General features: G+C 34.9%; 1 protein-coding gene across 3 annotated transcripts in view; it reads right to left on the bottom strand.

Annotated features, from left to right (window-relative positions):
• The window catches only part of LOC131054251 (amino-acid permease BAT1 homolog), a 35,684-nt gene extending 25,128 nt beyond the window's left edge, over positions 1 to 10,556 (bottom strand). Inside the window, exons 1-2 of one of the 3 annotated variants that reach the window (XM_057988722.2) lie at positions 10,027 to 10,556; positions 9,618 to 9,769 (exon numbers count right to left, since the gene is read on the bottom strand). In XM_057988722.2, the coding sequence (XP_057844705.1) occupies positions 9,618 to 9,739 (122 nt within the window). In that variant the 5' untranslated portion in view covers positions 9,740 to 9,769; positions 10,027 to 10,556. The other 2 variants (XM_057988723.2, XM_057988721.2) reach the window with 2 other exon arrangements.
• Between the last annotated feature and the right edge of the window lie 9,078 nt (positions 10,557 to 19,634).

Genomic DNA, 19,634 nt, shown 5'->3' with positions numbered 1-19,634 from the left:
AGGGTGATTCGCAGAGTGGGTGAAGTCGCCTATGAGCTTGAGCTTCCAGAGGGCAGTCGGGTGCACAATGTGTTTCATGTGTCTAGGCTTAAGAAAGCCATTGGTCAAAGTGTAGTGCCTTCTGCAGATTTACCCCCTTTGGATGAGGAGGGGAAGCTTGTGTTAGTACCCGAAGCTATTCTGGATGTCAGGGAAAGGACACTCAGGAACAGAATCGTTAAGGAATACTTGGTGAAATGGAGAGACCTGCCAGATGAGGATGCTACATGGGAGAATGAACAGGTATTGCAACATTCAGGAGTGAATTTGCTTGAGGACAAGCAATTTCAAGGGGGGCGGACTGTAATGTCCCCTTTTTAGCGCAACATGATATGGGGTGTCGTTAGCCTATTCTGACACGATCCCGAAGGCTAACAAGGACATTGGTGGGATCCTGAGGTATTTTGGCCTAGGTGTTTTCAGTTTCAGGCCAATCGGTGCTGCTTTGACAAGGTTTCTAGACACTTACTATTTATAGTAAGTTAGTCTCCAAGCAGTGACTTGGAATTTTTAGTGTTTCCCTGGTTGGCATAATTATCAGTAGAAAATATTTGAAGGCGACAATGATTTAAAGGGATTATCAACAAGGTTTTAATATTTAACGATAAAGTGTAAAGTTAAATTAAATATTTAACTTTATAGTTATATTATAAGGTTGGGAATATAAAGTAATGTTTAAAATATTAAAAGTTCCCTTTAATGTGTATATTGTGGGAAATAATATTTTATTCTAAAATGTATTATCCCACATTGAGAAAATGAAGTGTTTGCATCCAGGAAGAAGATATAAATGGAGGTTGAGAGCTCTCTTTTGGGATATGCTGGGATGAATTAATGTGATGCTGTTGGATTTCGTAGAAATCTGATTATTGGGCTTGGAGGACGGAATCCCTCTTTGCTAGCATTCTCTTCGCTGTTGAAAGACACAGTCAGGAGGATTAATGGTGTTTTCATTCAGGAAACACATTGGGCTTCATTTGGTGCTCTCGCATGACGTTTTTACAGGGGTTTGAAAGTGCAGATTTGAAAATAGTGTTTTTGCTACAGTACCGCATGAATAGTGTTTTTGCTACAGTACCGCGTGAATAGTGATTTGCTACAGTACCGCGTGAATAGTGATTTGCTACAGTACCGCGTGAACAGTGTTTTTGCTACAGTACCGCGTGAACAGTGTTTTTGCTACAGTACCGCGTGAACAGTGTTTTGCTACAGTGCTGCGTGAATAGTAAAAATGCTACATTGCCGTGAATAGTGCAGCTACAGTGCGTGAACAGTGTTTTCAGCAGGTTCTATACTTGTGGAGTCCAGGTTTGAATTTGTTTATTATCATATGGTCTGTAATATTCTTCAAATCTGATTTGTATGCTTGGAGTTGGAATTAAATAAATATCATCAGCATTAATCCTCTTGCTTTTGGCATTTGATATGTCTGGTTATTTTTATATTGAATAAACTTGAAAGCTTTACAATAAATACCAGTTTACCAAATTTATCCTCTAGCAAATCAAGAACCAAAAAAAATCCAGTAGTCAGCTTGCACGCCAACTGTTTGACAAAATTACACTAAGTAGAAAGGACATAAATTTAGTACCGAACAGGGGGTGTCCATTACACAAAGGCCACCAATGCAATCCAGTTCAAGGGCAGCAGAGGCTAGGAAAAAACATAAGATGACTAGTCCATCTTCACAACCATTGGTAGATTTATTTAATTTGCAAGCAAAGGATGAGGCAGATGATGCCATTGGCAAATTCTTCTTTGCCAATGGCATTTCATTCCATGTGTCCCACTCTCCTTATTATAAGGAAGTTGTGGCAAAGATAATAAGGGCAGGACCATCATATGTGCCACCTAGTGAGACTAAATTAAGGACAACAATATTGGATCAAAACTATTCCAAGATTAATATTTTGATGGAGAAGATGAAGAGAGCCTAGGTCACAAGTGGTTGCAGCATAATCATGGATGGGTGGACGGAGATCAAGCATCGCCCACTCATCAATATCATGGTTACATCGACAATGGGCTCTTATTTCCTTAGAGCTAATAATTGTTCAGGGAATAGCAAGGATGCTTATTTTCAGTTCCAAATCCTCAAGCATGTTATAGAGAAGGTTGGGCAACAAATGTGGCATAGCCTTGCAGGTAATGACAGATGCGGCCCATGTGTGCAAAGCAACAGGGAAGTTGATTGAGGCATCCTATAGACATATTTGGTGGACTCCTCATTGTGTGCATGCCAATAATGCACTCAATGACATGGGTAAAATCAATTGGATCAAAACAATTGTTAGTGATGCTAGAGATGTGCAGATGTTTATCTACAACCGCCACACTTCACGTGCACTCTTCAGGATCTTCTCCAAGAAGGAATTCCTGAAACCTATAGAGACTCGGTAAGCATCATACTTTTTTCTCTTGGAGAGGATGCTTGAGTTGCAAGAGGCATTACAGCTAATGGTTATGACAGCAAAATGGAACAGGTGGCCTGTGTTGAAGACACAACAGATGTTGAGGGTGAAGGAGGTGGTGAAGAATGATATCTTTTGAGCTGATGCCAAATATATTGTCTCCATCATTGCTCCAGCCTTCACAGCTATTAGATCTGGGGATTCTAATGCACTTTCCCTTGGAGAGGTGTATGAATGCATCGTGCTTGGTCAAATGAAGGTTGTTGTGCAAGAGAAGGAGCCTACATTGCAATTCTACACCAAACATATTCAGCCAATCATTCATCATAGATGGGAGAAGCACTCCCTTACACATGGTTGCCTATGCATTGGACCCGAAGTGGTACATGCAAAAGCCTAACAGAATTACACTTATATAGGATGGATGCTAAGATGAAGGAAGGACTCATGAAGGCAATTAAAAAAATGTATGTTCCCGTAGAGGCTAGCCAGATTCATATTGAGTGGACAAAATTTGCCACTCTTTGGGGATATTCAGAGGCAACCAAGATAGATCTAGAGATTAAGTCATGGGAGGCTCCCAATTTGTGGTGGACTATGCATGGGCCTAGATCTTTGACAACTACTCTATCCATTCATTTGTTGTCTCAGGTTTCTATTTCTTCTACTGCTGAGAAAAATTGGTCTACTTACAGCTTCATCCACTCTATCAAGAGGAACGGGCTTACAACTAGGATGGCAGAGAAGCTTGTGGTGCTACATAGTGCGTTGCATCTCATTGACCACAACACATCTACGTACAAGGAGAGTCCAGCAACCAGATGGGGTGTAAAGCAAGAAGAGCCAGCACAGATTAATGATGATGCTACACAGACAAGGCTGGTTGGTATTGGTTTAGATGACTAGCAATTCAAGTGATAAGGAAGTTGAGGAGTTTAACAAGGAGCTTGGGGATGATTAGACTCTACTTCTAGAGTCTAGACTTCTAGTATTTACTATTTAGTATTTTGTTTTTGAAGTTTGAACTTTGAACATTGTTGAATCTTGATAATTTGATCAATTGTTTGTAATTTTGATGAATCATGATTATGAAATTAGGAATTTTGAAAATTCTAGTTCCTTTATTATTACTAGTTTGATGCAATCATTGCAAAGTGTCTAAGTTTAAAGTTTTAAAATTTAAACTAAACTTTACCTATTCCTTAGGCTTATAAGTGTAATAGTAATTATGTTAAACATCTTTATCTCTTTAAAACTAATTTTTCAAGTACTATATGTATTGTGTTAGCACCACTCCCCTGCTGCCATCCCCCCACCGTTACAAACTTAGGCCCCAAGTACCCCCATCTCTACGTCCCCAAACTCAAAGGAACATTGGTTTTAATATAGCTAATTTCTAAGAATTAGAGTTTTGAGTTTATTTTGCTTTGCAAATCCAACATGGTATTAAGGCGATGCTATTTTAAAATTAACTTATTTTATGTGTGTTGAGATCACTAAGATCTTAATTGCATGTGTATCTAGTGAATGGTAAAGTCATTTTGAGCTCGCTGTTGTATCCAAACGTTTGCTAATGGGATCATGAAGGTTTGCATTGGTTTTTGCAAAACAAATTAACTTGAAGCCTCTTGGTGAAAAACAAATTGCGCCATTGCATTTGGAACCATAGAAGACATCAATTTGTTATGATAAACAATAAACAAACAAAGGTGGGACTCAATCTCCAAACGCCATAGTCAAATTTCCCAAGCATGCACATTAAGGCATAGATTTTGATGAGGTTATCTAGATGTTTGTTTTTCAAAAAAATTGAATGTTGCTTTTGCAAAAAAATAATTTATTTTAAATGCAACACTCCATTTATTAATTGAAGTATCCTTTTATGAAGAGTGCTCCATTCATTATCGAGGGTGCTCTCTTTAAAGAGAAATGCCTCATGCATTTAAAGGAGTGCTCAACTAATCAAATTAAATAAAGTATTGTTCTTCTTTTTGAAGCACTCCACATGTGAATGTGCAATGCCTACAATAGGTACAATCCACCTTAGTTGCAACTGATATACTCAAATAGAAAGGGATTAGTAGATCTTTGTCATATGATGCAAGCACCAATGACTCATTTGGTATATCAAAGAACAGTTTTTGCAGCTTGTTAATATTCTGCTTTTGGATTAGGTATAATTGGGAAAGATAGATTACTACAAAACATAAGCTTGGTCCACTAGTAGAAAGATAGTGAGACTTCCCAACAATTGACAATACATTGATTCATTGACCAATGGTGAATCAGTGTAAGTTGAGCGTTTTATCCCAGCTTATATGAGCATATGTAATGTCCCCTTTTTAGCGCAACATGATATGGGGTGTCGTTAGCCTATTCTGACACGGTCCCGAAGGCTAACAAAGACATTGGTGGGATCCTGAGGTGTTTTGGCCTAGGTGTTTTTAGTTTCAGGCCAATCGGTGCTGCTCTGACAGGGTTTCTAGACACTTACTATTTATAGTAAGTTAGTCTCCAAGCAGTGACTTGAAATTTCTAGTGTTTCCCTGGTTGGCATAATTATCAGTAAAAAATATTTGAAGGCGACAATGATTTAAAGAGATTATCAACAATGTTTTAATATTTAACGATAAAGTGTAAATTTAACGATAAAGTGTAAAGTTAAATTAAATATTTAACTTTATCGTTATATTATAAGGTTGGGAATATAAAGTAATGTTTAAAATATTAAAAGTTCCCTTTAATGTGTACATTGTGGGAAATAATATTTTATTCTAAAATGTATTATCCCACATTTAGGAAATGAAGTGTTTGCATCCAGGAAGAAGATATAAATTGAGGTTGGGAGCTCTCTTTGGGGTATGCTTGGAGAAGATTTAATATCTTGTTGTTGGATTTCTTGAGAAATCTGATTCGTTGGGCTTGGAGGACGAAATCCCTCTTGGTCAACATTCTTCTCGCTGTTGTGAGATACAGTCAGGGGAATTTATGGTGTTTTCATTTAGGAAACACATTGGGTTCATTAGATTTTCACAGGGCAGATTTAAGAAGATTTTGGAGCAGTTTGAAGGTGATAGTGAAGATATATGAGTTGCTGTGAATAGTGCCGTGAACAGTGCCGTGAACAGTAACGTGAACAGTGCGTGAATAGTGACGTGAACAGTGCCATGAACAGTAATGTGAACAGTGCCGTGAACAGTGCAGCTACAATGTGTGAACAGTGTTTTCAGCAGGTTCTATACTTGTGGAGTTCAGGTTTGAATTTGTTTATTATCATATGTCTGTAATATTCTTCAGATATGATTGGTATGCTTGGAGTTGGAATTAAATAAATACCATCAGCATTAATCTTCTTGTTTTTGGTATTTGATATGTCTGGTTGTTTTTATATTGAATAAACTTTGAAAGCTTTACAATAAATATCAATTTATCCAATTTATCCTATTGCAAATCAAGAACCAAAAAAATCCAGTAGTCAGCTTGCAAGCCAACTGTTTGACAAAATTACACTAAGTAAAAAGGACATAAATTTAGTGCCGAACAGGGGGTGCCCATTAATTGAAGTATCCTTTTATGAAGAGTGCTCCATTCATTATCGAGGGTGCTCTCTTTAAAGAGAAACGCCTCATGCATTTAAAGGAGTGCTCAACTAATCAAATTAAATAAAGTATTGTTCTTCTTTTTGAAGCACTCCACATGTGAATGTGCAATGCCTACAATAGGTACAATCCACCTTAGTTGCAACTGATATACTCAAATAGAAAGGGATTAGTAGATCTTTGTCATATGATGCAAGCACCAATGACTCATTTGGTATATCAAAGAACAGTTTTTGCAGCTTGTTAATATTCTTCTTTTGGATTAGGTATAATTGGGAAAGATAGATTACTACAAAACATAAGCTTGGTCCACTAGTAGAAAGATAGTGAGACTTCCCAACAATTGACAATACATTGATTCATTGACCAATGGTGAATCAGTGTAAGTTGAGCGTTTTATGCCAGCTTATATGAGCATAGATGCTAGATTACATTCAATCAACTTGAACTTTTCTAGAAGCACTTTGGCATTATTAGTTTTTTAACAAAAATGGGGTGAACAAGTTGCCAAAATTCTATATCAAGGCAATAATCTACGAGGCTCAAATTTGTGCTGTCAAAAACAAAACAAATATCATATTTCATCTTTAGAATAATATGGACCTCACTAACATGACACAATGTCAGTGACATAAACAAGTAGGATAACTATGTCATCTCCACTATTTTTAAAATACAGATGAGGATCAAAAAACCTTCTTTTGAATCTTGATCAATCTTGATATACCAAGCTCAAAGAGCCTACTTAAGTCCATATAAGAAGTTAATCAATCTACAAACCAAATGCTCTTTCCCTATAACCAAGAACCCTTGCACTTGACCATATAGACCTCCTCTACCAAGTCTTCATGCAGCAAGATGCTTCTACCACCCATTTGATATACCTTCCATCCAAATTGAGTTGCAATGGTGAGAACCAACCAAACAGTTACCATATTTGCAGTTGGGGCAAATAAATGTAATCTACTCCTTCCTGTTGGGCATAACTTTGACAAGTAGTCAAGCTTTGCACTTGTCTAATGATCCATCTGATTTACATCTCACCTTATATACCTATATAAAACCAATGGGCTTCTTCCCATGGAGCAATTATAGCAATACCCAACTTTTGTTCAATATCAAGTTATCAAATTCCACATTCATAGCAGCATCCTATTCAAGCTTCCTCTTGGCTTCATCATACATGCTAGGTTCATTAACCCACCAAAGTGCACAAGTGAGAGTAAAATTCATGTACTCCTAATCTTTCACAATCTGCTTTCCCACTCATGTAGATCAAACTTCAATTGCTTGTAGCAATTCATCCTGCCGAACATCATTCTAAGTAGAATAATACTGTTTCAGTCACTGCTGTTGGCTCTTCTAGCTTGTTATGGTATCTGCGTACCACTTTGTTCTTCATCACAACCTCAGTATAACTTGACTTTTTCAATGTTTCTGGCTATGAGCCTTGTTTTATTTTAACACCATGACTTGTTGCAAAATTATCAACAGTAATTAGACATACCTATTTGTAGAATTGTTGTTATCAAAGAAGAAAGGTGCCTTCTCATCTATAACATCTCTACTAATGACAATTTTGTTCATAGAGACATCTAGTAATTTATATGCTTTTGACAGCTCACTATAGCCAAGAAACATATATGTTTTGTTTTTTTCCATCTAATTTGCTTCTCTTTTCTATAGGAATAAATGCAAAAGCAAAACAATGAAAAAACACAAGGATTAAAAATGTAGACTGTTATATTCACAGCTCCTACCTAGTACCATATGAAAAATTTCAGTTGTGGTGCACCATGCACTTTGTCATTTCCATAACTGTTTTCTTTATCCTTGTTTACTGTCATGTCCCCTTTTCTAATTAAATTAATCTAATTGGGTACTACATTGCATTCCTGCCCATATATATAACGAGGCATCCGCATAACAGACATACAAACAAATTACAACATGCTCTGTTGGGTGAAACACCACCTAATTTAGTATAATGGAACAGCCATTAGTTGTCCTATATCTAAAATTCTATAATATCTATTAAAGTACTCAACAGAACTGAAAAAAATCAATAGAAATAGTTGCTGATCTTGCATTGTGCTTAAGCATTAAAATGTAACAAGAGACGCAAGGAGCTACAAAATGATTTAATGGCGAAGGAAATCGGCTTTAAATTTGTCTCCAAAATTGCAGAAAAGTATGCGGAAATGTATTAATCTGGCACTTTCTGGAGCATTAGAAATTACATTTAAAGAGAGACAGAAAGAACTTCATAATTTGATGGAAAACTTCTGCTTTAAAATGCTTCAGAGAATTGAAAATAATCCTGCTAAAAAAGTACTTGTATGTTCGGGCAGAACGTAAAGAACTTCAAGAAACTGACAGAAAAGGACTTCAACTTTAGAATACTCTACAAAATTTTATCCATGCTAAAAAAATTAGAAGTTCTGTCATTTTGCTAAGCATTAGATTGGTAGAGTTAAAAATTTAAATTTTTTTACAGGAACGTGTTTAGCTATTAAATACTTCACAAAATTTGATAAATCCGGCTCAAAGAATTACTAGTTTTGTAATTTTGCAAAGAACTAGAGACTTCAAAAGTTGTACAGGAAATGTCTTCAGCTTTAAAATAAGTCTCAGAATTTAGATAACCCATGCTAAAAAACTAGTAGTTTTGCGTTTTGTAATGCTATTGTTGAGAGAATAAGATTTCAAATTTTTAGCAGAAAACTGTTTCAGCTTTAAAATCCGCCACAAGGTTTTTTTTAATAGCTAAAAGCTGTTAATTTTGCAATTTTATAGTTACAATGTGTTAAAATTTTAAAAACAATCCACTGTCTACTCTCGAAGAGGATGGAGCTAACTGGTTAAGTACTCAAGCAGCACAGGGAAAGTTCTAAATTTGATTCGTTCATGGTCCATGATTAATGTTGAGCGCGGGAAGGGAATAGGATGTTAGAAACAACCAACATTCCAATCCACGAAGAGGATGAGTAGCTTGCTAAAGCGCTTCCGCCACAAATTATCTAAAGTTTGAGTCTACGGTCCATGCTAAAAACTTAAGTCCTAAATTTGAGTCTAGTCCATGGAACATCAACGTGCTAAAAGGTTAATGATTTTGAATTTCCCCATGTTCAATACAACACTCCACAATAATTTCAAAGGAAACGTATTGAGCTTCGATATACTCCATCGAATTTTGACAAAATCATGCTTCGTATTTGCAGATGGTTAGAGAACTGACTGTCCAAAATTGTACTCAGCTTTGAAATACTCCATACAATTTTAACAACTCTGAAAGTAAGCGGGCAGCGTTTTCCTGAAGGTTCTACTACAAGACTCCACAATTATTAGAAAATAAATGAATTCAGCTTTAAAATAATCCACATGATTTTAATTAATGCGTGCTAAAAGGCTACAAATTTTGCATTTTTTTAAAAACAGAGCAAAACAATCCAAAATGATTTTGAAGGAAATGTGTGATCTTGAAAACAATCCATAGAATTTTGACCAAACATGCTAAAAAGTCACAGATTTTGTCTTTTCCCAAGCAATGAAAGGTAGAGCAAAATACGAGAGATTGCGGTTGAGTTCTTGTTTGTAGCCGAGCTCGTTGAGACGGGCGTGCCCTGAGTCAATAACAGCAATGCCTTGCAAAGCCACATTTCCTTCGCTTTCTCCTTCCTGGTACCCCATGGAGACAGGAGAAGCCTCCTCTTCCTCCTCCTGCAACAACAGCCTCTCATTCAACATCTCTTTCACAAGTGTAAACCCTAATCTTGAACCAGATAATAAAAATTTCTTTCAACGAATGCTTTTCCTATAGCTCTGATGCTTTTACCCCTCCACAGCTACTCACTTATTTAAGTAGCACTAGTAAAAGCGACAGCGACTCCTCGTCTAAAGTACAAATTAAATTAACTAAAGATTCTAAACATCACACTGCTACAACTACCATTCCGCGCGTTTATATATCTCCTCACCTCTGTTTCTCCTTTACAGAAACTAGCAAAACAAGCGTTCAAAATACAGGCCTTCTGCTTCTGTAGTTTTCTGTCCCTCTACAGAAGTCCTTATAGTGTCTTTCAGATTCGTGGATCTCCTCACCTCCGCTGGCATAAGGAGAAGAATCTTTGACTTTAACATGTCTATTATTTAATACGATCTGCAGATAGGTATTTTTGTATTCGTGTGAAAGGAGGAGTCGCTGAAAATCGATCTCACGCTGCTTTTTCCCATTAAGACTTGACTTCCAACTCCAGATTTGAAAAGTCCAAAAAAGATTGCATGGAGAAATGGGCAAGTTGGCCACTTCCACTTAACCGACGCTCCCCAAGTAGGATTTTTGTTGCCGTCAATATTTCAAAGCAATTTGAGTTTGACGGGCAATAATACATGACCGAGCAATTTCCAGCTACAGTCCGAAGAACTTCTGCATGTAGTAGGCTAGATGCGTGTGGTTAAAGAACCGCCAAAGCTGTGTTCTAAGTCAGAATATAGGTTTGAAATTTGGAATTTCCTTTCCTATTACGTCATTTTCATACTAATCCCTTATTGAACAAGTTGCTCAATGAAAGAACTAAAGAAATGAATTTTAATGTTCACAAGAATAGCTTATGGGACAGTCTGTCCAATCTGAATCAATTCGTGAAAATCAGATTTTTGTCTATGTAGGTTGATGATGAGTGTTTCCAGTTTTTCAATATACTCTTTGTTGAATAAATTATACCATATGCTTTTCTCATGTGCTGGCAGTTATGATATTGACAAACTTTTTCTTCTTATCTTTAAGTGCTTCACACTCCTGTTACAAAATGGACAAACTCTTTCTTCCCAAATATCTTTTAACCTCTCCACACCAGATGCCACATCGAAGTTGGTGAGCAATGAAAATTTGTACTTCGAATATGTCAAAATAAAAATAAAAATAAAAAATTATTATTGTGAATCGGCGACATCGTGCAGATTGCTTCCACGACCAATTTCTTTTTCTAAATGTTGTTAGCTACAATGTGGCGATAGTAGTAAAGCTAAACGCAGCTGTTACCGAATCTTTTGACTACATTATAAAAGGCTGCACAAAAGTTTAAAAAGCACAGCGGCATTAACAAAAGAACGTTAATAATAGAGTGTAGCTTCAGGTTATTAAGGATTAATTGTGACGTCATGTTGATGCTGTACTTAATCTTTATTTTCTACTTGAGATTCTTGTTTTTATTATTTTATTTATTTATTATTAATATATATTTTTTCAATAAAAAAATAATAGAGTAGTTGAAATACGATAAAGGAGTATCAAAATCAATTATAAGAACAGCCAACAAAATAAGTCAATCTATATAATATAGTATTTTTAGTACTTGGAAAATAAGTATCAAATATTTCTATTGTTTCAATTTTGAATAATTTATTTTGGTTGGTAGTATAATTCTTTTTTTTCGTTTTTAAGTTTAAACAAGAAAAGAATAACTCATGCATGTACATCAAAATCAGCTCTAAAAAAAGCCAACAAAAAAAGTCTACCTATATAATGTAGCATTTTTAGTTCTTGGAAAATAAGCATCGAATATTTTTATTGTTTCGACTTTAAATAATTTGTTTTGGTTGGAAAATAAGCATCGAATATTTCTATTGTTTCGACTTTGAATAATTTGTTTTGGTTGGTAGTATAATTTTTTTGCCTTTGTTTTTTTTGTTTAAACAATAAAAGAATAACTAATACATTTTTTGGCTCTCTTTAAATGAGAGCATCTACTAAAGCAGTACTACCAACAATTGAAAAAGTGGAAACAACATTTCTTTGCAACAAAGAGAATTTTAGAATAAATAACATGATGTTTTTTTTATGAAGAAGGAAGAACAAACCAAATCATCTTTTGCCTTTGACAATTCTTAGAGCAAGAGAGGGAGAATTTAAATCTTACTCCTCACACAATAATAATCAATGTTACCCCCACCATAGAAAAAGGAACTCAAGCCTCTTTTACATGATTTCAAACTATTATTTCTAGTGGTAATTGCCAACGGATCCAAAGATGTCATGCACTAAGGACAGGTCCCCATGCTACAACTTGGCCTATTTTGGCTAGCAACCACTACTAGCAATTTGTGGATGTGGTGGTTCCGTGATTATTCAATTCTACTAGTCTGGAAAACAGATCCTTAGGATGTGGTGGTTCCATCTCAAATGAGAAAGTGTGCTCGTCATTTTTATCCAATAAAATAAACATGCAAAGGTTGGGATGACATTCAAACCTCCTCTTGCCATCTCGTTAGCCTCTACTTGAAATTTAGTAGTGAATATGCTACCTCATAAATATTAGAAATGGCAGGCCAAATTATAAAGCATATGGGTAAACAAAACCTAGGGCGTATCCAACATATGGAGAAGAGGATTGTGATTGCAATAAAATTCCTAAGTAAAATACTTACCAAGGGTTATAATATGTATTTTATTCCATGAGGACATGGCTTAACACATCTATGGGGATGGTTAGATTAAACAATGTCTCATTTATTATCGAAAGACATTGTACACTTTTTGCTAAAATAATTATTGTAGTGTTCTTTATTAGAAGACTATTGGCTTATGAATGTTATCAAGTAAAATATATGATTTATTTTTACTTGTCTCTTTTAAATATTAAATAGATCCAAATAATTGTAAAAATCTTATTTTCTATATATGTTCACTTCTTTTTTGTAAACAATGTATAGTCCCGAGAAAAGAAGATGAATTTGGAGTTGAAAAGTGACAATCTGTGATGTTTTTAAATCCTTAAAACTTTCTTGAGCTACTATAGCTAGCTCCATAATGAACTACTAGACAACTATAAAATTGAACATAGTTGAATCTATACATAACTAGTCAACTTCAAAACATGTAGAGTCGTGATTTTATCAAATTAGAATGACAATTCTCAACTTGGACACTTTTCCTAGGGACTTTGCATGTCTTATGAAGTCTAAGTCAATTTTAAACACCTCCAAATAACACAATTGTCATGTGTTTCTAGACTACTTATTTTGGGAACAAATTCATGGATTCTCTATCTTTTTCATTATTTTCAATTAATTAACTATTTCAATTATGAGTAATTGAAGTGGGACATATGCACCAATATGGTGCACAAAAAAGTGGTTGAATGGCCAAAAACAAGCAAAACACGAACATGTATTATGTAGAATTTCAAATAACACACTCATGTTTTTATGTAATCAAAACATGCTCATATTTTTTATGTAAGAAAAACACATGCCTATTATGCTTAATAAGAATAACAAATATGTAGCACTTATGCTTAATAAACATAACACATATGTGTTTTGTTTAAATAAAGTTATAAAAAATAGACCTCTCATTCCTTACCTACAACCCACATTTTTTACAATGATTTTTTTTCTCTCAACTCAAAATAATGTGAACATGCTTTCAACATTTGCAATCTAGCTTCATAATGCCACATTTGAAAAGAGGTAAGTGCTCATTTTTTGTGCACTAGATTAAATTTTGTTTGAGCTTGAAAAAAATTGAGTGTTTTTAACAATTTCATGTTTTTTGAAATTGTATAACAGGTCATATAAACCCTGAGCCACAACTAAATTTGAATGATGAAATGCCTAAGGAAAACCCTGGGATGCCTAACCTTCCTCCCACCCTTCCCACAAACCCTAGATCAAGAGGATTTGGTAGGGATTTTAGAACAAAATTAAGTTCTAATTTCCAAATTAGTTTCAAAATTGAGGGGTTTAATATCAAACCCCATCACATATCCCCTACCTCATCATTGAAAACAATGATGATAAATGTTTACACAAATGCAAACACTTGAATAAAATAAATCAATGGAAAACATAAATATTCATGTTGTCAATTTTGTGCAAAAAAATTATCTTATGATCAAGTGAAAAGGAAAAACATAAGCAAGGAACATATATGTGCTCTTCTTACAGATCCTAGAACCAATGCACTTCTTCCTCTGACTTGAAAGAGGTTTTCGACATAACAGTGTAATAATGATGAGATAAGAAATAATTTGTGGGATAAGTGGTGGATGGTCTCTGACCAACCTCCATGTAATAATCATGATGTGACACTCTATTTTCTTAGAAAACTAAATTGTGAGTTCATTCTTCTTAAAATTTCCAATTATTTTGATATGAGGGAGTTCCAAGGTAGAGTTGGAGGCTCTTCCCAACATATACAAAGAGCTCGTTGGGTAGATAATCATGAACATTGAAGAACACTACCGCAAAACCTATTTTTCATACAATGATAGTTCCAACAGCCTTCAAGGAGACCATGGAGGCAAACTCTTCATGCAATTGCTAGCCTCGTAGACATTCTTATAGAGCATGGCACACATATATCCCAACCTTTTACTTCACAGAATGATCTAGTAGTTTAACCATTTAGTTCTTGTGCTCCTAGCTCTTGAATTGTTGTAATAAATGCTTTTAAGAGAGATAGTGATGTGGAGGGTGTAGATGGTTCCACCTCCCATGTGTGTGCTCATTGTTAGCATAGATGTTATGGGAGTAGCGGAGATCATCAAGGTGGTGCATCAGATAATGTAGTGATGACTGATAAGTTGTTGAATGATATGTATATTGTTCAAATACAAGTATTTTCATTTGAATTTATAATATTTTATCTATTAAATACTTTAAATTTGCAAATGTAAATAGATTTTTAATTATAGAATTGAATTAAATTGATGTAAACATTATGCATTTTAGGGTGTAACATCAAAGGGTGGTACAACATCGACCTTCCCTACAACAAGTTGTACAATAGCATATATATCAAAGGTAAAATTTTGTAAATAAAATAATACTTTATATTCAAAATAATGTTTAATATTTTAAAATACAACTTTTTTATTGAATAGGTGGGCATTGCATCGCCATCTAGTACACGTGTTGTTATGGATGATTATGACATTGGATTTACTCAGGTACACTATAAAACATTTAAATTCATATTTGAGATTAATCTATTATTGTTTTTTTAATTTATGAATTCAATAGACAAACCTCCTAGTATACAAGAAAATTTGGATGTTGGTGCTAGTGCAGCAATTTCATCATCAATGTGCTTGATGAAGGGTACTCCCCTTAGAAACCCAAACACAAAATAAAAATAGAGAAATACACAGAAAATGAAAAGGAAACACTTTTTTTATCATCACAATAGAATGAAACTACAACATTCAAAAAATAACATGTTACAACCACATGGGCTTTCTTGTACAATAATCTACAAACCAAAGCCACAATTTGCACTATTGGAATTTCCATTTGTAACCCTTGTTTACCTTCCTCATCTTGGGAAATACAACCACCCTAAAATATTTTGAAAAGTCTAACTCCCCCTTTTTTGTGGTCAACAACTTCTATCTATGTTTTCCCTGCATTAGAATATCATGAGAATATACCCAAAATGGGTCTTAGTGTTGGAACGATGTGTTGTTGTCGTTGTCATTGATGTCAAACTTGTTCCAGATAGGTGTTGGTTTGGAATGTCTATGGTGCAAAGATATATTACTATGTTGATGTTCCAATTGTTCTATCGGTTTTTTCAGAAGTGTTCGGGTCCAGAAAGTGTTACTGATGTTGTTTGATGTTGCTATCTTCTTTGGTTATGTTTTTGGTACTGTTGGGTGAATATTTTGTCACCAGCATACCAATGACAAAATATGTATTTCACACACAGCTATTGTAAGACAAATTCTTTCCTCTCATCAAGGGGAGGTTCTTTGGAAGAATTTGGGCATTTTAACAACTTTGAAATTAAATTCAGAGGTAATCTTAGGGCATTTAATTCTTTTTTTTCAAAATAAATGTATCTTCCTTCACTCAATATTTCTTACAACTAATAGAACTTCTTTATAATGATTTTTAATATATCAACAATCATGTAAGCTCAAAGTCTTACGTGAGAACAACTTACTTTAATCACCATAATTACAACTATAATCACAACTTGTATCTCAAAGTCTCCAATATGTGATTAATGTTCCTAAAAACTAAGAGAAACTAATATCAATACAAATCTTACTATGTAAACACTTAACTATCAGAAGATTTCCCAAATATGCAAATAGCACAAAGTCTACTTATCACAATTGCAATATCACCAATAAGATTCAAGTATTTAGGAAATGATTATGAGAACTGGACATAAGAATAATTCAATCACAAACACAATCTTTGACCCAAAAAAAAGTTTGGAAACTAGTGGATTGCTATCTTTATTACCTTGAATCAATCTTTACATCAAAAAGCTCAAAGTCTTTGTTGAGGCAAAAATTTGGCAAAGACTTGCTTCGTATAATAAAAGATATATATTTACAAATGAGGTCCTCCTTATATAGGAAAAGAAGTTGAGAAAAAGATGGGCACAGTTGACTAATTCAACTGCACAATCCCACTTGACTACAACTACTGCATCAAATAAAAATGCAACTGCAAGAAAATTTGCAGTAACTAAAAATGCAACTACATGAAAAGATAGTGTCAATGGGGACACTTTATTCTTCTTTCTCCTCCTCATTGATTTTCTTGAATTCCTCGAACTGAGCCAAAATAGCTTCCATCTTGGCTTTGTCCGACATTGTGGTAGATCTAGTGATAGCGTGAACCCGGGAAATTGCATCTCTAGCTTTCACATACCTCTTTCTTCCATCTTTCAACACTGAGGAAAGAAATTCAAAACTAACTTGTATCTCAAGCAATTTATCAAATGCATTCAATGAGAAATCGTGTTCTGCCCAATGAGTAATCATGGAAAGGAATTCTTGTATGATGTTCTCACGGGATATCAATTTATCATCATCATCATACAAGAAACAAGGAATCTCAATTGTCCTTGCTGAAATCTGGACAATCTCATTATCACATTCTTTCTTTTCTTGATCTAACTCTGCAATCATTGACCTTATTATTTTATTTTTATGAGATAATAACGACAGAATTTGGATGTATCTCTCTTGTGTCGATATTACCTTTTTTTCTACAAGGACATCAATCCTGAAATCTTCCATTTTGCCCCAAAGAGTCATGCTCTTTTCAATGTCTTCCATTTATTTGGACAAAGTAGTTTTGATACCTTGCATTTGACTTTGAACAACTTCAAAGTCCATCAATAACTTAACCGTTGAATCTAGAAGAAGGGAACCCTCTAACTTCAAACGATTGACCCATTCGTCCACTTCTCGGCCCTTGATGCCTACCTATTCCATCTTTTTGAGTGCTTCAATGTCAATTGAGAAAACAATTGGCTCAACCTCCTGGGAAGATTGTGTGACTTTGAGAAGCACACTTGTTAGCTGAACACACTTTTGTTGCCACTCAATATTTGTAGCTCTTTCCTCATCCAACCTGTGCATAATTGCAATCAATACAACTTGAGAGTCTTGTTTGACACTCTCATGTATTTCAACCTCAACTTCCACTATTTTCATTATGTAGTCGGTAGGCTGAATATCTTCTTCTTCTTTTGTCCACCGCAGGTATCAAAACTTCAACATGCTTTCTCTTACTAGCAAGATCCACCAACAACCGAGAAACAGTCTCTAGCTTTTTGGTCCCTTTTGCGGGATGGAGCTAACTGCTCGAAGTCAAAGTCATATAGTGAAATCACTTGTTTCTTCCTTTTGGATGCCACAATATCCATCCATGGTGGAAGATCTACTTTGGTGGTTGGAGTTGTGGCCCCCTTTTGAGTGGTCACCGGATCAAGGAAATATTTTGACTTGATAACGCAGCAGCAGAAGATGGAATTACTTCCACTATGGCTGAGGTAACAGGAATAGATGGTGGTTTTTTTGATAGAGCGGCAATAGTTATTATTGTATATGGTGAAAATGGATTAACAATAATGACAATATTAAAAGACTAAATGAATTCAACCACAAAACCCTAGCCTAACAACAACAAAGATCCACCATAACATATGAAGATTACCTAAGACAATGCATAGTTGAGGGTTTGATAATGAAGGAAGCATCTCCTTATATAGAAGACACTATAAGAAATGGAGGGATAAGATTAAGAGGTGTAAAAGAGGTCGGCTATGATTAGAGGGTAGGTAGAGGAAATAAGAAAATAATAAGAGGGTAGGTAGTGTATGAATTAAGAGATGAATGACATGTGTCATAGGTAGAAAAGGCTAATGAATTAATTAAAAAAATAAAGATTTCATTAATTAATAGAAGAAGTGGGATAAATTAAATAAATAAGATATTTAATTAATTTAAGAAAAGGATAATTTAAATAAATAAATGCATTTATTTAAATGAGAAATAAGGCTAAAAGAGGATAAATGAATTAATTAAATAAATAAAGATTTATTTAATTAATAGAAGATTTAGGTTAAAATAATTAATTAAATAAAAATATTTATTTAATTAGACAAGACAATTTTAGGTGTCTACAATTATTAGTGTCTCCCTTGAAACAACTGTGGTTACAACCGTTGATGGTGTTTCAGTGGTGACAATGGTACTTACAATGGGTGGAACTTCAACAATGATAGTTATAGAAGGTAGGGCCACTGACTAATGCTCTAGATCTATTTGCTCCAAAGAGTCAGTAAAATCCAGAATTGAAGACTCAATAATGGATGCGGGAACATCATCAAAACTCGGGAGACTCGACAATGTAACATATTCCTGATCACCCTCCTCTTGTGGTAATTCTATATTCAACCCCTCATCATCATGTTCTTCTTCCTCTTGATCAGAATCTGATTCAATAGAATGAATGAGAACTTGTGTAGGAGTTGATACCTGTGAAGTAGTGGGAGTAGCACTCTCTCTTTGTAGAGTTGAATCTTCTACATCTTTCATTTCCTCTTCATGAGGAATCTCCCCTTATTCTTGTTCTTTCTCTAGTTCATCTGCAGCTGGTTGTTCAAAATCCTTAGATATTTCTAGTGCAGTTGATGAAGATTCACCCTTATTTGGACCTTTGACCATGAATTTGAACTTCAGTCCTTTTTCCTTAGATTTTGGTGAAGGGATTGGCGATGGGACCTACACATCTTCTTTGTTCTTAGTCCTCAATTCAGATGTTTTGCCAAATGGACCCACTATCATCATCATCACCACAAATGGAAGGAAGTTGCTTCATTCTAATCCCCTTCTTTAACAACCATGAATTGGTATTAGCCAAAATAGAAGCAATTCTTTGGGTGATGGACTTAATTTCCTTCTTGGACAATTAGATGAGTGGCAAGGGAGAATCAACAATCTTTCATTCAAAGTAGATTGCTTCAACTATATCATCAGTATCTTCCATTTTATTTGGGATCCTAACCAAATCCAATTTCTCAATTTGTTCTAAGGTGAGGCGACTAAAATCAATCCTCCTCACATCTTCCTCATTTTTGCAATCTGCCCAGACATATTCAAGTCGATATACATGTGTATATATCCTCTTGATTTTGTTCTTCATCCCACGAAAATCAAAATTATCACAAGATTTGAACCTCCTAATAGTCACCCATTGCATTTCATCCTCCATATTTTTGGCCTTTGGGTTGGGCAACACTGAATACCGACCAATGGATTATGAAAATTTGAGGCTA

This window comes from Cryptomeria japonica, chromosome 2 (assembly GCF_030272615.1).
Source record: "Cryptomeria japonica chromosome 2, Sugi_1.0, whole genome shotgun sequence".
Lineage (NCBI taxonomy): Eukaryota > Viridiplantae > Streptophyta > Pinopsida > Cupressales > Cupressaceae > Cryptomeria > Cryptomeria japonica.
This window is presented reverse-complemented; position numbering and strand designations above follow the sequence as displayed.